Source organism: Periophthalmus magnuspinnatus, chromosome 10 (assembly GCF_009829125.3).
Source record: "Periophthalmus magnuspinnatus isolate fPerMag1 chromosome 10, fPerMag1.2.pri, whole genome shotgun sequence".
Taxonomy (NCBI): Eukaryota; Metazoa; Chordata; class Actinopteri; order Gobiiformes; family Gobiidae; genus Periophthalmus; species Periophthalmus magnuspinnatus.
Genome location: NC_047135.1, coordinates 30,700,847 through 30,721,095, shown reverse-complemented (window position 1 = coordinate 30,721,095; position 20,249 = coordinate 30,700,847). Strand labels below are relative to the sequence as shown.

Genomic DNA, 20,249 nt, shown 5'->3' with positions numbered 1-20,249 from the left:
TCTTTATAGTATCATGCCACATTATTTGTATTATCTGAAAAGTACTTTGACATTTCTTTCTTCAATAACTTCCTTAACAGTTTTTATGTCAGTCATACATTTTTTACTGCTTGCTTACGCTGCCAAGATTAATGGAATTAATTAATCTAGTCTTGTCTTTACCCTCTACTGAGCTTTGATCCTATGTTTGGTTGCTATCAACACAGAACTGTGTGATTGTGGTGGAAGATTCCTCAGTCAGAACGGGTTTAGCTGTAAATGCATCCATTTCTGGCTGTTGGGAGTTGTCCACATCCCAAAGTAGATTGAGGTCAAAACTTCTTAATAGTTAATTGACTTAAAGGTGCTCTATATGTAAATTTTCTGATGAAGGGTCTGCCACTTACTTGTCTTGCTTTGTCTGATTTTCCACTGTATGGCACTATACTAGTAATATATCTTACATATTCAGCTACAGGTGTTTTTATTGCTTAAAAATACCTTGAAAAACATACATTCTTCCTGCCTTTCCAGACCTTTAACATTCCTGGTGGCACCCCAAAGCAATAACATCTCAATGGAGACAAACAGGTAGCAGACACTCCACCAGAAGAGTTATGCTGTGAATCCTTTAATAATAATAAGCAGTGTCGACCTTGGGATTAAACTACTACTAGAGTAACACACAGGCACAATGCCTATTACTCTTCTGGATTTATTATTGAGGTTCATCAACTATATTCCCTTGAAAATAAACACTATTATTTGGTGTCTTAAAAAGGTATAGAGCAGTTCTGTTTTGTGCTTTTTTGCATAAACATACATTTACACATACACTATTTTGTATAAAATGTGGGTGTTGTGTACTACGTGATTGGTGACTGGTAATGATTTTTCTGCAGAGCACTTTGTTATGCTCTAGCTCTTTGCACATCTCCTCTTATCTGTCACGTGTAGTTTACTTTCACCTGTTTTTCTTCTTTCTTCCCTCTTTTTTTCTTTTTTAGCTCCTCTTTGTTCCCGTGTCTTTTCAAATACACTCTGTTATTCTGTCTTTCTGCTCACCCTCTAGTCACTGCAGTGTGTCTAATGGTTTCGCTACTTCTCAGCAAAAGTGGAAGCTTGCCGTGCGGCAGTGCCCACAAACGCCTTCAGACTGTTGGCCTTATCAGGGCTGACAGCAGCCCGACCTGGAGCTATTTCTATCAAACATTTACACACACATACACATTCGCAGCCTTCATGTGAATGTGTGTATGGTGAACATCAGCTGCTTAAATATGCACATGCTCATGTGATGTGACATTCAATTAAATTGTGATTGTTGTACCAAGATTCAGAATATCATTTAACACTGTAAGCATTCAACCAATGCATGCTTCTCAAATGTGCAAACAGAGGCGTAGGCTCTACAGCACATAAGATTTATGTAGACTGTAAGCTGCAGTCAGAACTGTATGTAAACAGGCAGTCCTAGGGACTACAAGTGGACAGGGACTCATGCAAAAATAATCAACCACATGTTGCAAAAGAGTGCATGAACTTAGGGACTTACCGTATCTTCATTCTTAGATTATGGTTTTTAAAATGCAGTTTCTCAAAACAGTCAAAAAAGACAGTGTTTATTGTGATACTGTCGTTAGCATTTTTTTTTTTTTTGGTATAAAATAAAAATTAGTAAACACTTTAAAGCCTGTGTGGTAATGCCCGTGTTAAAAAAACAAAACAAACAAAAAAAAGTTTTATTATTTTATAGAATAAGTGAAAAATCTTTGTTTGTGACAACCAGCAGCGGCACCATGTCAAGAGAGGGCGCTAGTGAGCACCACCACATTCACAGATGGAAAAAACAACAACACAAAAGCACAGAGCCAAGATGGCGGTGCAAGAGACTGCAGCTCAACTCTCCATGGCCCTCAAAGTCCAAGAATATCCCACCCTCAAGGTAAAACTACCCACACGCTGACAGATTTGGACAGTTTATAGGTGTATATCTATGTATAAAGTGCCTTATGCTTAAATACGGTGTGCTCAATGCGAATTACAAATCAGAAATCTCGAAGTTGACAGGAAGGTAACCGATAACTGTGCTTAGCTTGGATTGCGAAGGGTGTTTACAAAGCACACGACCTTCAGAAGTGACAGCACACGTGTAACCTCTAATTTATCTGTTTTAGACTGTGGGGGATGCATGTAGATCAGCGGATATAAAGGCCAAATACCGCGATTGAACATAAAGGGAGCCATTACGCCTTGTGTGGACGACAGAGCTGCTGTATTTCCCTTTTTGTATAAAATTATGGTGTAAAATGCTGTTAAATATGAGGCTGAATTCTTCTTTGTATTATCTCCTCTACGCGTTGTAACTTGTTAAATATTACCATGAAATGCACGTAGTAAATCAGGTTGTTAATAAAGGCTTTATTAAAGGGCAGTGCACGTAACAACATGGTCGCTCATTTCGTGTCGACCGTTTGGCGTCAGTGATATTCAAGACGTGACTGTTGGTGCATCGTCTCATTTTAGTTACAATACAAGATGTAGATGTAGAGAATTCACGTAATGTGCATTGGCCTAAGATCTTGAATTACAGCTGCGCGTCTGGGTAACCTGGCCCTGCAGCGATACAGACAGATAAAGTGGGCTTTCAAGTTAAAGCCATGTCATCATGTGCTGCTGACCGTCAGTGCTTCAAAATGGCCAGTGAGAAAACGCACTGTTGAGCCTCATGCCAGTGCCGCACACACGCTCTGTCCCCGTGGCACAGAATGTTACTGCGACACCACAGCCCAAAGCAGATGTGTCTGGACTATTCCAGTCGTGCAATAATGCCAGCCGTGAGTACTCCGTGTAACCTGTGTTTTCTACAAACCCGGGTTGTAATGTTACCGTCGATTCATCTCTCAAGTTTGTTTCTGACTAGATCTGTCGTGTGCTGCAGTAATAATTGAGATATCGTTAACATGTTAGCGTCTTCTTTGGTTTTTTATTTCAGTTGGATTAGCATACCCACATCACATGTAACATTTTGTTTAATATCCATCCATTTTCTTTGGCAGTTTGCATTTGCTGTGGTAAATATCCCCACAACCTCAATTTGTTAGTTTATCCCTGATTGCGTTTTAAATAACAATATGGCTAATTAGATATTATTTGTAACACTTGTAAATAGCATGTTACAAAAATCCTCTAATGTTTCTACATACTATTTGCATTGATCAACTTAATGACATGAACTCTTGTGTTGTCATGCTGTTTGAGACATCAGTGTTGTAGCTTACATCGCAAGGATCTATATCTTTTTGGAAACAGCTGTGCAGATTAAGGGTGATCACTAGTTAATCAGTGATTTCTGAATGTTTTACATACTGATGGAGAATTGCAGATGTCAAATATAAATGAAATATATTTTCTGTGGTGTGTTTTTCAGGTGCCCTATGAGACTCTAAACAAACGCTTTAGAGCAGCCCAGAAAAACATAGATCGAGAGACAAGTCACGTCACAATGGTGGTTGCAGAGCTGGAAAAGACCCTGAGTAGCTTTCCGGTGGTGGATTCTGTGGTGTCTCTACTTGATGGTGTTGTGGAGAAACTCAGTGCTCTGAAGAGAAAGGTAAGAAACTACACCTAAGTACTAACACAAAAATGTTAATTTTGTATTGTCAACATTGTAATTACTTTTTTTTTTTATGACCAAGGCTGCGGAGTCCATTCAGGCAGAAGATGAGAGTGCCAAACTGTGTAAACGTCGCATTGAGCATTTGAAGGAGCACAGTAGTGACCAGCCAGCCTCTGTCAATCTGTGGAAGAAAAAGCGCATGGACCGCATGATGGTGGAGCATCTGCTGCGCTGTGGCTACTACAACACAGCCGTCAAACTGGCCCGACAGAGTGATATAGAGGTAGTTCAAAAGGCTTGTATGATAGACCTCCTCAGTTTCAACTACTTTTCACTGATACTGGTCTGTGGGCACTAGAAACATCACAAAACTAACTGATACTAGTACCTGATGAAACAAAATCATCATATCACCAAATGGTTGTGATTCAGGCTTGATGATATGGTAAAAAGAGTATTAATAAAAATGAAGAAAAAAAAGGATTAAAATTCATAAACATGGACAAGGCAGACTTAGTTAAAATGTGATTCATTCAGCCATAATTAAAAATATCCTACATGTAAATTATATTTTTTGTGCAACAGCATAGCACAAAAGATCATAGATTATGAGACACAGGATTTTTCTACGCTGTGCCTGATAATGTTGTTATGTTTTAAGTTCTAATTAAAGTAATGCAAAAGTGGCATGTTATACTGTTACACTTTGCCTTTAAGAAATCTGTTGTTTGGCTTGTTTCTCTACAGGATCTAGTGAACATTGAGATGTTTCTCACAGCAAAAGAGGTGGAGGAATCCTTGGAAAGGCAAGAGACGGCTACTTGTCTTGCTTGGTGTCATGACAATAAGTCTCGTCTTCGTAAAATGAAGGTATTCAAGTTTCAACTTTGTCAGATAAAGCATTAAAATCTACTATTAAAATTGTTCTTTGTAAGTAGCTTGGGATAATGATTAGATCTGTACATAAGTCTCTTACCATTATACTGACAAGGCACCCCATCATGCCAATAAAATGAAAAGAATGAAAAAAAAGTTTAAAAATGTGTGTCAAATTTTGTGTATGTACGAATTGTATATATTTGGTTAATGCCCAAGATCTCACACTTAAAACACATTAATTACAATTATTTTCCAGAGTTGCCTTGAATTTAGCCTCAGAATCCAGGAGTTTATTGAACTCATCAGGCAAAATAAGCGAATGGATGCTGTCAGGTGAGGAATCCACAACTGCTGTAGATTGAATGATGTCAAACACATTTTAAAGGTTCTCTTATCTACTAAATTTGCATGGATTTTTTTGTTTTCTTTAGACATGCCCGGAAACATTTCAGTCAAGCAGAAGGAGGGCAGCTAGATGAGGTTCGGCAGGTGATGGGTATGCTTGCATTCCCGTCAGATACACACATTTCTCCTTATAAGGTAATTAAATACATTATATTTATGTTTTCCTGTTTATGTATCCCTCTCCCATATTTCAATTAGACATTATCATAGAAATGTGAGATATATACGTATTTGGCATGGCATGATAATTTTGTCTGTGCCTTTGCTGTGGGGTAGTGCTGTAGGAATAGAAATAGACCACTAGATGGCGTTTGTTAACTTATGTAAATAATACTGTGAAACAGACCTACCATCCAATGTTTTCAGAACCAATTACTCAATGTTAATGTTACAATAATACTGACATTTCAAACTCTATTTCAGTACAAAAGAAATTATTTGAAACCTTATTTCAGTGCCACGATTGTGATTAAGAAAACACTATGTAATAGTGCTTAATAGTAGTGCAGGGGAGAATTTGAATTTAAGTTTAGAATGAGAGGCATTCATGTATATTTCTCTTCAACCAGAAGTGTCAGCCAGAACATCACTTTAAGGGCCAGGATAACTTGTATGCTTACAGTAACAGAGCAGTCAGAAGAGCTGGTTCAAAAGGTCTTTAGTCCGTCATGTAAAAGTGTGGGTTTCGGTGACACAGACAGAGGAAAAGTACAAAACATGAATCTATATTACAGCAAAGAAAAGGGCAAAAGGTATCACTAAACAGAAACTTAACTGGTAACAGATAAAAGTAAGCAACAGTTAGGCGGGCATCGCTTAACTTACAATGACTCTTTAACTTAATATGTTGCTAGAAATAAAACACACAAGGTAGGTACAGGTAACAGCTCCAGCTAACAGCTCTGAGGGGAACTGACAGTCTTTATTACTTGGCTCTTGTTACTTTAATATTATATATTCTCTTATGCCATTTCTGATATTAGTCTATATATGATATGGTCTATCCTAGAACTCAAATCTATAACTAGGATTGCCCATTTGCCAAGTCTGTTTGAATTGCATCATTAATCTCGCTATAATACACATAATGATTGATGATCAGCTACATTGCTAGCTTTTGCTGATGAAATGCCTTTTTCCTGTCCTTTGGGAATTTTGTATCTTCCAGGCTTCTTGATGTCCTTTCACCATATTTATTACTCAGAATGAATCATCTATTAATGAGTTTAAGAATTTTGGAAGCAGTCTGACCACGTCTGAACCCCGATCAAAACAATTTTGAAAGTGTTCAGGAAAGGAATATTGGCCCTATCTATGTGATTTTTATCTGGTTTCAATACCAGTTTTAGTGTCTAAATATCTTGAGTATCGCTCAACAATGGCTATCTATATAGATAACTATATAGATATGTCTCAAAAAGTACCCCATGTAAGTTTTGAAAAAAATACTGCTTGGCCAAAAAGTCAGTACCTGGATTTACCTAAGGTGTGAGTATTGGAAATGTACTGTGATTACATTATGACCTGAAGTCCCCATTCAATGAATGGGTTTTTTGGCATTGGCGGTGCGCATTTTCCTAGATGTCATTCCAACATTTGTTGAGTTCAATTGTGGAATGAGTGAGATTGGGAGTTCATGGAGCATACAACATCACTGTATGATGTTGATGGCCTCCACAGGGAGCAAGCCATAACCCTATTTGTTGGGGCAAATCAGTGGCTGAGGTGGTGAGGAGAACTCATGCTGACATAGGAATGTCTGGTGTGAAAGGCAGGACATGCCCATTAAACAGGCATTTGTAAAACAAACATTGCTTTCAGTTACTGGTGTCAAAAATAAATCAAGTTAGTTGCTATGATTTCTTAGAAATGTATTCCATACATAACCATTAATAAACATGTGTTTTCCACTTTCAATATTGATAGGATCTTTTGGATCCTACCCGTTGGAAGATGTTGATCCAACAGTTCCGCTATGACAACTATAGACTTCACCAACTGGGAAACAACTCTGTTTTCACCATCACTCTTCAGGCTGGTCTTTCTGCCATTAAGACACCGTATCCTTTCAGTACCTCTGTCTGGCTCGTCTTATTTTATTAAATGTTTATCACACACATTTTACTCCTACATACTGGCCAAACACTTTAAATACCATACTTTTGAAAAAATATCCATAACTTTGATGTAACAGACAGTGCTACAAAGAGGATGGCACCTCAAAGAACCCAGATTGCCCAGTCTGCAGTAAATCTTTAAATAAGTTGGCCCAGCCTCTGCCTATGGCTCACTGTGCCAATTCCAGGCTAGTGTGTAAGATCTCAGGAGAAGTAATGAATGAAAACAACCCTCCCATGATGCTGCCTAACGGCTATGTCTATGGTTACAATGTGAGTATAATGAGCACGTTTCATTTGCCATACAAGTCACAACAATAAGCATTCTGTTTACCTGTGTTCATCTTTACCTCCTTTTAGTCGCTTCTGTCGATTCGCCAAGATGACAAAGTGGTGTGCCCCAGAACCAAAGAAGTCTTCAATTTCTCTCAGGCTGAGAAAGTCTACATAATGTGATCACATGGATGACCCTTTGATCATATACAGCCATTTGCCTTTCACCTGTGACAAGGCCTTCTCAGAAAGCCGCGCGTAGAGCTGTGATCCAATGCCCTTCCCCATTAACAGCCCTCGTTTATCTCCAGATTGGCCGTATTTGGAATAGTTTTCCCGCCATGCCATTTTTCTACAACATAAGTCTGATTGATCTGTCTGCATACATGGACTATAGGTATTGTCTGAAAAATATAGTAGAATAATGGACACTGTGGAAAAATAAATGTTCAATTACACAATAATAAATAAGTTAGATTTTGCAGATTTTCCAGAAGTGTTTTAAAGTAATTATAATAACATGTCAAAACGATTTGGACATCTTGACACAATGTGAGGGGGAATATATTTCTTTGCTGAATGCTATATTTTGGTGGATGCGACTGATCCCATTTTTACTTTTTCCTTTATTTTATGACTGTAACAGGAGCCGTTTTCAGGCTTTTTGGATATAAATGATAGAATACGTATTGATAATTGCTTGTAAATTTTGGATTGTTCAGGGCCACACAATTGAAACAAACCAAAGTTTGTTTTAATCTTAAAACAACATAGACATTGGAAGTCAGTGCTTCTTACCCTTCTGTAAATATCAACATAATCCTTGCAATACTGAATAGGGGGATTTTTGTACTTAAATGCATTTTGGTCTTCCTTTTTTGTTAAATTTGATATGTAATGTTCAAGATTTTTGTCTTTTATTCAAAGATATTCTGTAGACCTAATCTCTGATGTTTTTTTCATTTATTTGAACCTACAGCTGTAGAAGGATTTCAGTCATTAGAGTGTCTGCAAGCTACATTTTGTTTGGTCTAAGTCTAACCCCTTTCAAAAATGACTTTTGTTTTAAGTCGTGCACAGATGGTAGTTTGACTTGAAAGATTATGGAGCATTCCAAAGCTGCTTCCTTTTTTAACTTGTTAAGTTTGGACTATTCTATATTGACAAGTTTCTTTATGTGTGTCCTTGGTGGTTTTGTGCAAGCTAAAGACTGTCCTGTGTTTGTTAGTAGATTAGATCAATGAATTGTTTCATGGGCAGATGTCTCATAAAGATTTAAGTGAAAAGAGAGTAGTAGTGTTTCTTCATTTGCATCTTCTCTGTCTTCCAAATTACCTTGACACTTTCCTTCAAAGTTTTGAAGGTTGATGCTAAACAGATCACTGTGGCTCTGTTGACATGAAAATGTAATCTAAGTGTTTAGTCTTTCACCTGAAAATTCTTTGTTCTCAAAAGGCCCTGTCGGGTGTAGTCTGTGGGGGTGGATCATCTATGGCGGGGGTTGATCATCTATGGCGGGGGTGTCTAAACTGTAGCCTGGAGCCATGCTCAGTTCATTAATATTGTACTTTATTGACCAGCCCACCACTCCAAGACTCTCATCTTGACCATAAAAGATGAGATACAACATCCCTTATGGGGTTTCTTTCCTTGGGGGTGACCATGATAACCATTTGTCCCTTTCGGAACAGTGCGCAGGCATCAGGACCATTGTCCATTTATTTAGGGAATGACCCATTTTTTCAGTTGTGCCACATGAATTCTATAAAAGGTAGATTAATACAAAACTTAAATATAACAATCCTTGTCAAATCATTACGTTTTGTAAATCGTATATTCATAACTCGCCCCAGTTTAAAGCCACTGACATGAACAGGACATCTCCTGTTTGAAGGCGATGCCATGCGACCTTCATCCTCATCGTTGGTACTTTTATTTATTTTGTGAGATAATAATATGTGTATTATTTATTAATATTTGTTGTCTTAAAGTAACATTTTCAGGTTTAAAATCAACCTCCCAAATAAAAATCGAGGATTGTGTAAGCGGAAAAGGCGGAGATAGAGTATGTCGTCACAGCCGCGCAGTATTTATTGCAGAGCCGCTTTTCTTCATCCACCATTTTGAGAAAAGCTCGTTTTTAGATCTTTCATAAATCCTTTTGTTCTCAAAAATGAGTGACCAGCTTTGCAAACTCTTCGTCGGAGGCCTCAACGTCAACACAGACGATGATGGGCTGCGCAAACACTTTGAGCAGTACGGTACTCTGACCGACTGTGTGGTGGTGATGAACAAGGAGCTGCAGCGCTCGCGCTGCTTCGGCTTTGTGACCTACGCGTCCCCCGAGGAGGCGGACGCGGCCATGGCGGCCAGGCCGCACACCATCGACGGCAACACGGTCGAGTTAAAGCGAGCTGTGGCCAGAGAAGATGCGAACAGGCCCGAGGCTTTGGCCAAGGTTAAGAAAATCTTCGTCGGTGGGCTAAAGGACGACATTGAAGTGGAGCACCTGGTCGAGCATTTTTCCACTTTTGGGGAGGTAGAGAAGGCCGAAGTCATCTCCGAAAAAGACACGGGGAAGAAAAGAGGCTTCGGTTTTGTTTACTTCACCGACCACGATGCAGCCGACAAGACTGTCGTGGTCAAATACCACACCGTCAATAATCACAAAGTGGAGGTGAAAAAGGCTCTGACAAAGCAGGAGATGCAGTCTACACGAGGCTCAATGGCTCCCAGAGGCCGAGGCCGCGGAGGCATGATGAGAGGGAATCAAAATGGCTACGGTGGCAGAGACTTCGGCGGAAACTACGGCTACGGAAATGGCGGCGGCTATGGCGGCGGCTATGGAGGCTACGGAGGGCCTTACGGGGGTGGCTACGGCGACCAGGGCAGTGGCTATGGGGGTGGAAACGGCTACAACGACTTCGGCAGCGGCTATGGGCAGCAGCACTCTGGTTACGGCCCAATGAAAGGACCTTTCGGGGGCCAGAGGAGCTCTGCTCCATACAGCAGAGGGGGTGGTGGCGGCGGCGGCGGATACCCCAGGGGGGGCTACGGTGGTGGCTATTAAGTCAGAGACAATGGGAAATCGATTGTCCCCCACCCCCTATCCTTCATCCATCTGTTACCCGGGATCTGGATTCCACAACCCAAAATCAGTAATGGGGCTTCTGCTGTGAAACCACGGCAGAAAGTGACAGAGCCCCAATGATAAAGAAGACCTCAGACCAAACAGGTAGGAAGGTCACTTCCCAAAACCTGGTAGACAAAGCAGATGTTGCCGTTTCAACTAGGACACAAAAACATACAACGATCCCTTTTTATTATGTATATACGCTTACAATGGGTAGGCGTCGTTTATAGTGAATTTTATTTGCCGCCACTTGTTTATGCATTTCGTCGTAGGGTTGTTTTGTTTTTTTGGCAAGCTCTTTTTATTTTATAATATTTGCATTTAAAGCAAGTAGTATAGATTTTGTTTCCTGGTGTGGTTTCAATGTATCAATATGGGCACGCATGTTACTTTAACTTTTAGTTATGTTCTACTTCTACTTGTTTGACTGCACTACACTGGTTCATTTGATAAATGGCAGGAGCAGGATCGCTTCACTCCCCATATTCTGTTCCATTCACATAGTGTAGATTAAAATATTGTTAGTGTCATGCAGATATATTGTATATTGTATACTTTGTCTGGAGATCAAAACCTGTTTACCTACTTGCTTATGTATGTTCATTTTAAATAAAACCTTATACCACTTAGCTTAGTTATTTTACTTATTTAACAAGACTTCTAAGTTGTTTCACAGGTCTTACACTTTAAATGATATCATCTTTGAATTAGTTGTTAAATGGATTCTCTCAACAGTTTATTCATAACTTCAGGTGGGTGAAACACGTATACCAGTAGTCTACCCACAGCCAATGCATGTAGGCTTGGAAGGGTTTGCTTGATTTATACCTGTATATTATATTTATGTGAACTTGAGGGCTGTTATTTACCTTTTATTATTCCCTATATTTAGGTGTTCTAACTCATATTCCAGTAGGCTATCCCCAGCCAAAATAGCCGTAGCAGTTTTTTATAGACCACAGGACCCTGTTGATTACCTGGGGTCGATTGTGATAGGAGTCTGAAATATCTCTTTAGGATATCTACATCCAGCAATATAGGTATGTAAATCAACCTGTCTTCACTCTGTGTTGTTTTTGAGATGGTGCACAAATTATTATACCATTACAGTTATTTAATTGTTATTTGCGATTTATGTAGCTAATAAAGTAGATGGGTATGTTCACACCTTTTTTATGTGCTGAACTAAAGGGGACACTAAAAATACATATTGGTGTCCGCACAGTAATTCCTCATATGTTCGTTTTCTCACTTTACCTCTCTTTCTCTCCCAGGTTGCTATGGTAACCTGGATACAGGGCATCACTCTGCAAATGGCGGGGTGTGTCTTCATGCAACGAAGAAATGGAGGGAATGTGCCGCCTTCACTACAGGTGAAGTCCATGTTACAGGGATTCTGCACGACAAGCCTCAAAACAACTAATGAAAAGAATTTATATTGCGTTTGGTTTTAAAACTAAACCAATTTGGTTCATGTTTAGATGAGTAGATGGCACTTTGGGCATTATTTTGTGAATTAAATTATTTTATAGTGTTTGTTTGGTTCTGTATTATTGACTTCCTTCAACATAGAAACAGCATAATGCATATCTTTACAAGTAAAATAATGTAGAGTAATAACATTTTGGTTAGTGAGTCACCTGCGACATAAGTGTAAAATGTGAATGTAATGCAGCATTTTGGAGGGAATGAAAATTACAAGGTGAGAATACTGTAATATAAATGAACCTTCCCACTGGCCCGTTGATTTGAAAAAGCGGTAAGAATTACACTGCAGAAAAAGGTAATCTGAGCTGTAGGTTTAGGCCTGCTCATGGGTTTCAACAAATGAGTCCTTGTTTGAAAGATTTTGTGAGGACCCTTAACCGATATAAAAATAAGATATTTTGAATAGTGTTATTTCTATAACAGGGCTGTTACCATGCAAAATCCTTCAAATTAGGAACGAATCCATATGCATGAAAGCCATCAATATACACAATTCACTGTAAACATTTTGATAATTGGGTTGAAAAATTTTAGAATAATACATAACTGCAATTTTAAGGACAAGCATTTCAATTGGCTTTTCAATCTTTTAAAGAAATTATACAAATTGGTCCCTAATTAAATAAAACATGGGCCTTGAAGTTAGAACATGGCCACAACAGGTATAATGTAAATATCTGCTTAGTGTCATTTATTTAAGATGGAATCTATTTTGCAGTGGAGATGCAGTCATTGCAATTGGCTAATTGTGGTCATTACTATTGAGATTTCGATAGTTTGTAAGGCAAAGGTCTCAGCAATTGTAATCCTAGTCTCTGAACATGCTCGTTTAAACACTTAGTAAAAAACAAAACATTCTATTCTGTTATAGTTCTTGTGTCATGTTTTTAAAAATTTCAATGTAACTAGCAGTTAAAATAAAATGTAGTTTGGATTTGTATTGTTCAAGCTTTGAAAATGTAGGTGCCTAGTACCATATAAAGTCTGCCAAATAATGATGTAGTTTGAGAACAGGGAGTTTTAGGACCACTTGCTTTTGAGGGCATATTTGATCACTATGGGTTATCTTAAAACTCCACGAATTTGTCTGTGGTAATTTATATTCTGATTGAGATCACTTTTATAAAGTCATTCCTCAAAGTTGTTGCTTTTAACAAGTAAAATTTCATTCCTTTGTAGGCTTGCTTATGGACATCGTGCTGGCCAGGATTTTTTATATTTTCTAATAAATTTATATTTTTATATTATGATCGTTGTTTGGAGTTTGTTTTGTTGCATGCTCCAATGTGTGCCTGGCAAAAATGATATATTGTTTATATCAACCGAAAGTCATGAGGATGAAACCTCCATTATTAGTTTATGGTGGAAAGAAGAGGCAAATGTGATAGTTCGCTTAAATGTGCTATTTACGATACCTTGTGACTTTTTTATCATTTAAGTTAACTCATGCATTCAGTGTGGACACCACGCAGGGACTAATTGTGATAACAATTAGTCCCTGCTTGGTTTCCGTATTGAATTTTCTTTTTAAATATGTGTTTTCTTACTGCACTATGAATGAATTCGAAGACAGAAACCACGCTTTCTTCAAAACGAAACTGCGTTTCCCCCTGCCATGAAAGCGCCACGGCCACAGCCAATCAGCAAGCAAGTGGGGGCGGTGAATCTTTTAACACAACCAATCAACGCTTGACACGTCTTACACGACGAGCGAGCAAAAGGCCCGCCCTAACGTCTTTCATTGAAGAAGAAGAGAGGGACCATCTCCGTCCGTCGCTTTCAGGCAAAATTCAGACATGTCGTCGAAACTTTGTAAGCTTTTTGTTGGCGGTCTGAACGTTCAGACTGACAATAAAGGCCTCCGGGAGTACTTCCAGCAGTATGGGAACCTTACGGACTGTGTTGTGGTTATGAACCAGAATCTAGGCCGTTCCCGGTGCTTCGGCTTTATAACCTTCTCTACGCCGGAGGAGGCCGACGCAGCAATGGCGGTGAAGCCACATGTCGTCGATGGAAACACCGTTGAGCTGAAGAGGGCCATTGCACGGGAGGATACAAACAACCCTGATATTCACGCTAACGTCAAGAAAGTCTTCGTCGGTGGGCTCAAAGACCATATTGAGTGTGAACATTTGACCCAGTATTTCGCACAGTTCGGCACGGTTGAGAAGGCCGAGATCATCTCTGACAAGCAAACCGGTAAGAAGCGAGGTTTCGGCTTTGTTTACTTCTGCGACTGCGATTCCGCCACGAAAGCTGCAATCCCCAAGTTCCATGAAATCGAAGGTCACAAAGTGGAAGTGAAGAAGGCCCAGACCAAGCAGGAGTTGGCTACTAAGACAAGAGGCCGGGGAAAAGGAGGGATGCAGAACTATGGCGGCGGCAGAGCGGGTGGTGGCTACGGCGGCTACGGCCCAGGCTATGGCGGTGGATACGGCGATGGCTACGGTTACGGCGGAGGATACGGAGGGGCCGGGGGCTACGATGGATACGGTGGTTACGGTGAATACGATAATCACATGGGAGGCGGATACAGCAACGGGGACTTTGGGGACGGCTATGGACAGCAGGCCTCCGGCTATGGTCCCATGAAGGGGGGCAATTATTCCTACAGGAGTGCGGCTCCGTACAACAGAGGTGGTGGCCCTGTTGGGGGTTACGGCAGGGGGGCTGGGTTTGGTGGCGGTTATTAAAAATGATTTTGTTATGTGTTTTTTGGGGGGATTCATTAGACGACGAACTGAAATCACACACATCAGGTGGGGTGACGGGGTCTTTCCTTCTGCAGAGGGGAGACCATCACCCACACTGAATGAATGACTGTCCTCTGAATCCTTGGAGCCCCCACCTGGACACCATCTGTCCTCCTATTCCACACATTATGGACTTTATTACTAAGAATTGTGTATTATTATGTCCTATTTTGTGTTGTGTTGGGGAAAGAATTACTTTGAAACCATTTGTAAAGCCGTAAATCAGTCACTGCTTCTCAACTTAGCACTGGGTTTGTTGAGCCACAAACCAGCTTGATCTGTTAAATGTTGCATCATGAACTCAGGGTTATTAAGTAAAGTTGGTGGCAGTGTCTGGCATTGTGGGACATGATTGTGTTAATTTGAAAACTTTGTGAATCTTCACTCATGTAAATTTATTTTGTCTCTTTACCGTCCCATTGCAGACTATTGTTTAGATTGTTAATACAACATGTTCAGTTCACATTCTGTTTTATTCTGCTTTTATTAAAGTTTTTAATGTTTTCAATTGAATTTTGTTATTTATGTGTCCTTGTGTCAAAATACAACGCCAGCAACCAGTCTTGCACTGGAAGGAGCTGTAAAGGCATTTCAGGGCTTCCATCAGACTCAGGAACACGTTTAGCCTGCTTCTAATATTCTCCAATAGTCTAATATACAGTTATGTTTTTATAGTGTCAGGATGGCTTGACACATGGCTGGATATTTAGATTTTGAAAGCAAAGTAAGAAGGATGGACGAGGAAAGTGGTAGAGAAATACAAGTTCTCGAATCGGGATCAAAGCAAGATTTTTGGAAGAACGTGATTAGTGAATACTTTTTATGAACATGAATGCACCCTTTAGGCCCTGGAAGTGACTCATGACACCAACACACAAACACACTCAAACACAAACACACACACACACACACACACACACACACTGGCGTCCTCGCTGGTTTCCTCTATGGTTTCTGCAGTGGGAGCAGACTCCGAGAGGATGGACGATGATGGTGGGACTGTGGGGTGAGTTGGCTTAGCTTTACTCCGTGGATTTATTAATAACACAACGTAAAGTGTGTTTTAACGACACGCTGGATTTGTAACCACATTATTCCAAGAGTTAACGTAAATCAAACGAACCCGACTGGCGTGCTCTCCTAGTTAGCGAGACCAGCTAATGCTAGCTTCATGTGCGGCTCAGCTGATGCACTAAGTTGTTTTTTGAGCTCCAGTTTAGCGTAGAATACATAGGCTCTATATTTTTACAACTGTTGCTATGCTCATTACATTGAACAAACTCTACATGATGAAGCATAACATCTAAAACCTTGTCCGTAACATAACTAACATAAATCAAAACCGCTGCTAAAATGTTAACAGTTAACTAAACGTTAGCATTGCTAAAAGCTAGCCGGCCAATTTAACTTTAACTAAGACAATCAAAATACACCACTCAAGTGAATAATGAACTCTTACTTCACCGCCTCGTTTTATGCCTCGTCTTTATCGCACAAAATCGCTTAAGTTAAAGTAAAGTGAATAAAATAGAAACTGTGTATGATATCTACATCTATACTTTGCACTGCTATTGTGATTTAGTGACATGGGGCTTCAGTCTAACCCCGGGCTTAGTTTTACATACTTTCTTGACCAGTCTGGAGGCCTCCCAGCGTCCAGCCTGCAACACAGATTCAGAAGAGGACATGATAAGTGGTGGGATGCACACTTTCAACCAGACTCATATGAGGAAAGCCTTCCATCTAATGAACGACCTGAGAAGGTTTGTTTGCTGTTGTTAAATCATAGTTGTACTATGTGGCCTTTGGTTACCACTCAGCAGTCTTCAATTTCACTATGTAACTTGTTTCTGTATCTACAATATTTTGGCCAGTAAAAAGCAGCTGTGTGATGTTCAGCTTATGGCAGGAGGCACTGAAGTCCCGGCGCATCGGGTGGTCCTGGCGTCTTGCAGCCCCTACTTTTGTGCCATGTTCACAGGTACAGGTGCTGAACTCTGGCACGTCATATGTATGCCCACTGTAGGTTCTTCACTCTGTCTATGTCTGCAGGTGATATGAGTGAGAGCAAGGCACACCAGGTGGAGATCCGAGAGGTAGATGGATTGACCCTACAAAAACTAATTGACTACATATATACTGCCGAAATTGAGATTACAGAAGACAATGTTCAGGTATCTCACAATATATATATATTTTTTAATTGTTTGTCACTAGTTTTTTGTCGAATGCTTTCAAAATGCAACACAAAACACTCAGTACAACAATCATAATGCTAAAAGCAGTATATTTTTGTAAAGTGAATATGAAGTCATATTAAATTGGTATTTGTTTAAGAGATGACCTAAGCTATGGTGAGTTTTGTCATTTAAGAACGCATCAACATGAACCTTATAATGGAGCTTAAGGGAGAACACTTCCTCTGATTATTAGTTCAGGAAATGTGCATGAAGAGAGGCAGGAAATCCTCCCACTGTTCATGGAGGGTACGTTCAATTGAGAAACATAATATGCTACACTTTGCACTTTTTTAACAGTAATTTGAATTTTTTTAAATAGATTTTTTTTTAATTTCAGTGATAGTTCAACTAAAACGTCAACTAGTACATGAAGGTGTAGTTTTGAACTTTTGTAGTAAAACTAGTGGCCACAAGGTGATGCTGTGTATAACCACTTGTTGAGATCATAAGATGTATCAAAGTTGCTGTAAATTATAAAACACTATGAACAAGTTAAGCTGTAATGTATCATCTGTGATTGTAGGGATGTGACGATCTTGTGAGATAAAATTGCCACTAGATTGTGCACACATACGGAAAATTATCTTGTGAGATTTTTTTTCCCCATGTGTTAACGTTTTCTTAGGGTTAACTTTGCTGAATTTGAACTCTTGAGAAGCTGTAGCTCTAAATAGCAATGGTACAATTACAGTGTCTTGTTTCGTTATTGTGGACCCAATCTCGTGTATCTTGTCCCATCCCTATAGTGACTGTATAGTACCGGTATTATATTGTGTTTATGAAATGCCTTTGTTCTTTAGGTGTTGCTACCAGCTGCCAGTCTGCTGCAGCTCATGGATGTACGGCAGGTTTGTTGTGAGTTTCTTCAGTCACAGCTCCATCCTTCTAACTGCCTGGGCATAAGAGCCTTTGCTGACCTGCATACATGCACACAACTTTTGAATCAGGCCCATGCATATGCTGGTAAGTTCACATCATTAAACAATCATAGATTTGATTTTGTTATTGCATCTTATTAGCTTATTATATTATCTCTTCTAATACTGTATTTTTCTGTCTACTAGAGCAGCATTTCTCTGAAGTTGTGCAAGGAGAAGAGTTTTTGAGTCTGTCTTTGCAGCAGGTCTGCAGCCTCATCTCCAGTGATAAACTAACTGTCTCTACCGAGGAGAAGTTTGACAACTCAACATTTTTTGTGTGTGTTTTGTTGTTTTGCTTAAGGACCAAAGATAGCACTGTGTTAGAACTAGGGTCATTAATCTGTCTGGAGTTAAATTAATTTTTTTTTTAAAACCCACCTGCTGGGTCATTTTAACCAAATTAACATTTTTGTTGCCCTTGTAGCCAGTAAAAGATGCTTAAGTGTGAACAATATTAACATAAATATATTATTTCAGTTCTAAGATAGGGTGTGGTGTCTTCCCTGGATTTAGTGGAGTAAAGTGTATCACCTTTTTGTTTATGGTGATTTCTTATTGGCACCCTGGGTGGAAATGCATTAGACATGTAATGATTTGTTTGGTATGTTCTTTCCCGCCCTCAGCAGCATTGGAAAGTGACTATGCTATCCTACTGTTGAAGGTGCATACACTTTTGTGAAGTCTGAAATGTAGTCTTTCTGTCTTCTAGGTTTTTGAGGCAATGATATCCTGGATAAAATATGATAAACCATCTCGTCTTGAGTATATGTCAAAACTCATGGAGCATGTCAGACTCCCACTCCTTTCAAGGGATTATCTTGTTCAGGTAAACGGTTTTAGTTGCACAAAAAATCAGGGTAAAATACAGGTTTAGTTTTCCATAAACAAGAACAATGTTATGTTACACCTAACAGCAAACGGAAATGAATGTATGTATGTATAAATGTATGTTGCAGATTGTGGAGGAAGAGGCACTGATAAAAAACAACAACACATGTAAAGATTTTCTTATAGAAGCGATGAAATATCATTTGCTGCCCGCAGACCAACGGCACCTCATTAAGACAGACAGGACCCGACCACGAACTCCAATCAGCATTCCCAAGGTACACAGAAGTGCACTTAATCAGAACCAAGGCAAAACAACATGGTTAAATCCAGCGTTTTATTAGGTAATGATTGTAGTTGGTGGGCAATCACCAAAAGCCATCCGCAGTGTTGAATGCTACGATTTTCAAGAGGACAGATGGTATCAGGTTGCTGACCTACCATCTAGACGTTGTAGAGCAGGTACACATTTGAGTTTCTTTAAATAAGCATAATCAAATACTAACCAGTTTGTTGTGTGCATGCAGGTGTAATTTCTATGGCAGGTCGGGTTTATGCGGTTGGGGGCTTCAACAGCTCTCTGAGGGAAAGAACTGTTGATGTCTATGATGGAGCTCTGGATCAGTGGAGTGCCGTGGCCAGCATGCAGGAGAGGCGCAGTACACTGGGGGCTGCTGTACTGGAGATTTGCTGTATGCAGTGGGAGGCTTCAATGGAAGCATAGGTGCCATAGTAGAACAACACAATTCATTTTTAGATATCACATAAACGACAATGATTTTGCTTTACCGATATTCCTGTATTTTTAGGACTTTCCACTGTTGAGGCTTACAGCTACAAAACTAACACATGGTTCTATGTAGCCTCTATGAACACCAGGCGCAGCAGTGTCGGTGTTGGAGTGGTGGATGGTAAGACCTGATAGTGCTTTCTGTTGCATTGGTTTCAGTGACTCATGTGCTGTTTGTGTTCCAGGTAAGCTGTATGCTGTAGGAGGGTATGACGGTGCATCACGCCAGTGTCTCAGCACAGTAGAAGAATATGATCCCGTGACTGACCAATGGTGTTATGTGGCAGACATGAGCACAAGGCGCAGTGGAGCAGGTATCACAGCCCTTTCAACGTCATCAGAATACTCTCATTAAAGTTTCGCCTCCTGGCTTCACACTGTGATCCTTTATTCAGGTGTGGGTGTGTTGGGTGGTCAGCTGTATGCAGCAGGTGGACATGATGGTCCTTTGGTCAGGAAGAGTGTGGAGGTGTATGACCCACAGACTAACACATGGAGGCTGGTCTGTGACATGAACATGTGCAGGCGAAACGCAGGTTAAAAAGCTGCATACAGGTTGTTGACTAGAAAAGTTGATGAATGATGTTTTTTATTGGAAAATGGTTGTGATTCCAGGTGTGTGTGCCATTAACGGGCATCTCTATGTGATTGGGGGAGACGATGGTTCCTGCAACCTCTCCTCGGTAGAGTTTTACAACCCAGCAACCGATAAATGGAGTCTCATTCCTACTAATATGAGCAATGGACGCAGCTATGCAGGTTTGTCAAGAGCACTGAGAATAGCAGCTTTTTTGTATTTGTTGAAAAATGTTACGTAATTATGTG

The 20,249-nt window shown here is 39.9% G+C and overlaps 4 protein-coding genes across 6 annotated transcripts in view; all 4 read left to right on the top strand.

The window, feature by feature from the left end:
* The first annotated feature begins 1,775 nt into the window (after positions 1 to 1,775).
* The window catches only part of maea (macrophage erythroblast attacher, E3 ubiquitin ligase), a 24,218-nt gene continuing 5,744 nt past the window's right edge, over positions 1,776 to 20,249 (top strand). The window contains exons 1-9 of one of the 2 annotated variants that reach the window (XM_033973481.2): positions 1,776 to 1,924; positions 3,410 to 3,592; positions 3,678 to 3,881; positions 4,346 to 4,468; positions 4,734 to 4,810; positions 4,909 to 5,017; positions 6,809 to 6,942; positions 7,077 to 7,272; positions 7,360 to 8,562. In XM_033973481.2, coding sequence (XP_033829372.2) covers positions 1,820 to 1,924; positions 3,410 to 3,592; positions 3,678 to 3,881; positions 4,346 to 4,468; positions 4,734 to 4,810; positions 4,909 to 5,017; positions 6,809 to 6,942; positions 7,077 to 7,272; positions 7,360 to 7,455 — 1,227 coding nt within the window. In that variant the 5' untranslated portion in view covers positions 1,776 to 1,819 and the 3' untranslated portion in view covers positions 7,456 to 8,562. Of the gene's footprint in view, positions 1,925 to 3,409; positions 3,593 to 3,677; positions 3,882 to 4,345; positions 4,469 to 4,733; positions 4,811 to 4,908; positions 5,018 to 6,808; positions 6,943 to 7,076; positions 7,273 to 7,359; positions 8,563 to 20,249 lie in introns of those variants that run through there. The other variant, XR_008648839.1, reaches the window with a different exon arrangement.
* On the top strand, positions 9,326 to 11,760 carry LOC117377135 (heterogeneous nuclear ribonucleoprotein A0-like). 2 transcript variants are annotated; one of them, XM_055224623.1, is made up of 3 exons: positions 9,384 to 10,507; positions 11,298 to 11,445; positions 11,680 to 11,760. In XM_055224623.1, the coding sequence occupies exon 1, from the start codon at positions 9,446 to 9,448 to the stop codon at positions 10,340 to 10,342; it is 897 nt and encodes a 298-aa protein (XP_055080598.1). In that variant the 5' UTR covers positions 9,384 to 9,445; the 3' UTR covers positions 10,343 to 10,507; positions 11,298 to 11,445; positions 11,680 to 11,760. The 2 variants fall into 2 exon arrangements, with proteins under 2 accessions (XP_055080599.1, XP_055080598.1); XM_055224624.1 differs by lacking the exon at positions 11,298 to 11,445 and having other exon boundaries at positions 9,326 to 10,507.
* Positions 13,470 to 15,159, top strand: LOC117377136 (heterogeneous nuclear ribonucleoprotein A0-like). The gene has a single exon (XM_033973484.2). It carries the CDS (start codon positions 13,690 to 13,692, stop codon positions 14,584 to 14,586), a length of 897 nt encoding a protein of 298 aa, XP_033829375.1. The 5' UTR covers positions 13,470 to 13,689; the 3' UTR covers positions 14,587 to 15,159.
* The window catches only part of klhl3 (kelch-like family member 3), a 6,190-nt gene continuing 1,516 nt past the window's right edge, over positions 15,576 to 20,249 (top strand). The window contains 15 exon segments of the mRNA XM_033973479.2: positions 15,576 to 15,652; positions 16,284 to 16,409; positions 16,521 to 16,627; positions 16,699 to 16,820; positions 17,687 to 17,849; positions 17,951 to 18,060; positions 18,516 to 18,632; positions 18,763 to 18,912; positions 18,979 to 19,096; positions 19,162 to 19,317; positions 19,320 to 19,358; positions 19,444 to 19,545; positions 19,610 to 19,738; positions 19,820 to 19,960; positions 20,040 to 20,183. Coding sequence (XP_033829370.1) covers positions 15,594 to 15,652; positions 16,284 to 16,409; positions 16,521 to 16,627; positions 16,699 to 16,820; positions 17,687 to 17,849; positions 17,951 to 18,060; positions 18,516 to 18,632; positions 18,763 to 18,912; positions 18,979 to 19,096; positions 19,162 to 19,317; positions 19,320 to 19,358; positions 19,444 to 19,545; positions 19,610 to 19,738; positions 19,820 to 19,960; positions 20,040 to 20,183 — 1,783 coding nt within the window. The 5' untranslated portion in view covers positions 15,576 to 15,593.

Excerpts from the sequence above, each read along its gene's own strand:
- LOC117377135 (XM_055224624.1), top strand. The coding sequence starts at position 9,446 with ATGAGTGACCAGCTTTGCAAACTCTTCGTCGGAGGCCTCAACGTCAAC.
- LOC117377136 (XM_033973484.2), top strand. The coding sequence starts at position 13,690 with ATGTCGTCGAAACTTTGTAAGCTTTTTGTTGGCGGTCTGAACGTTCAG.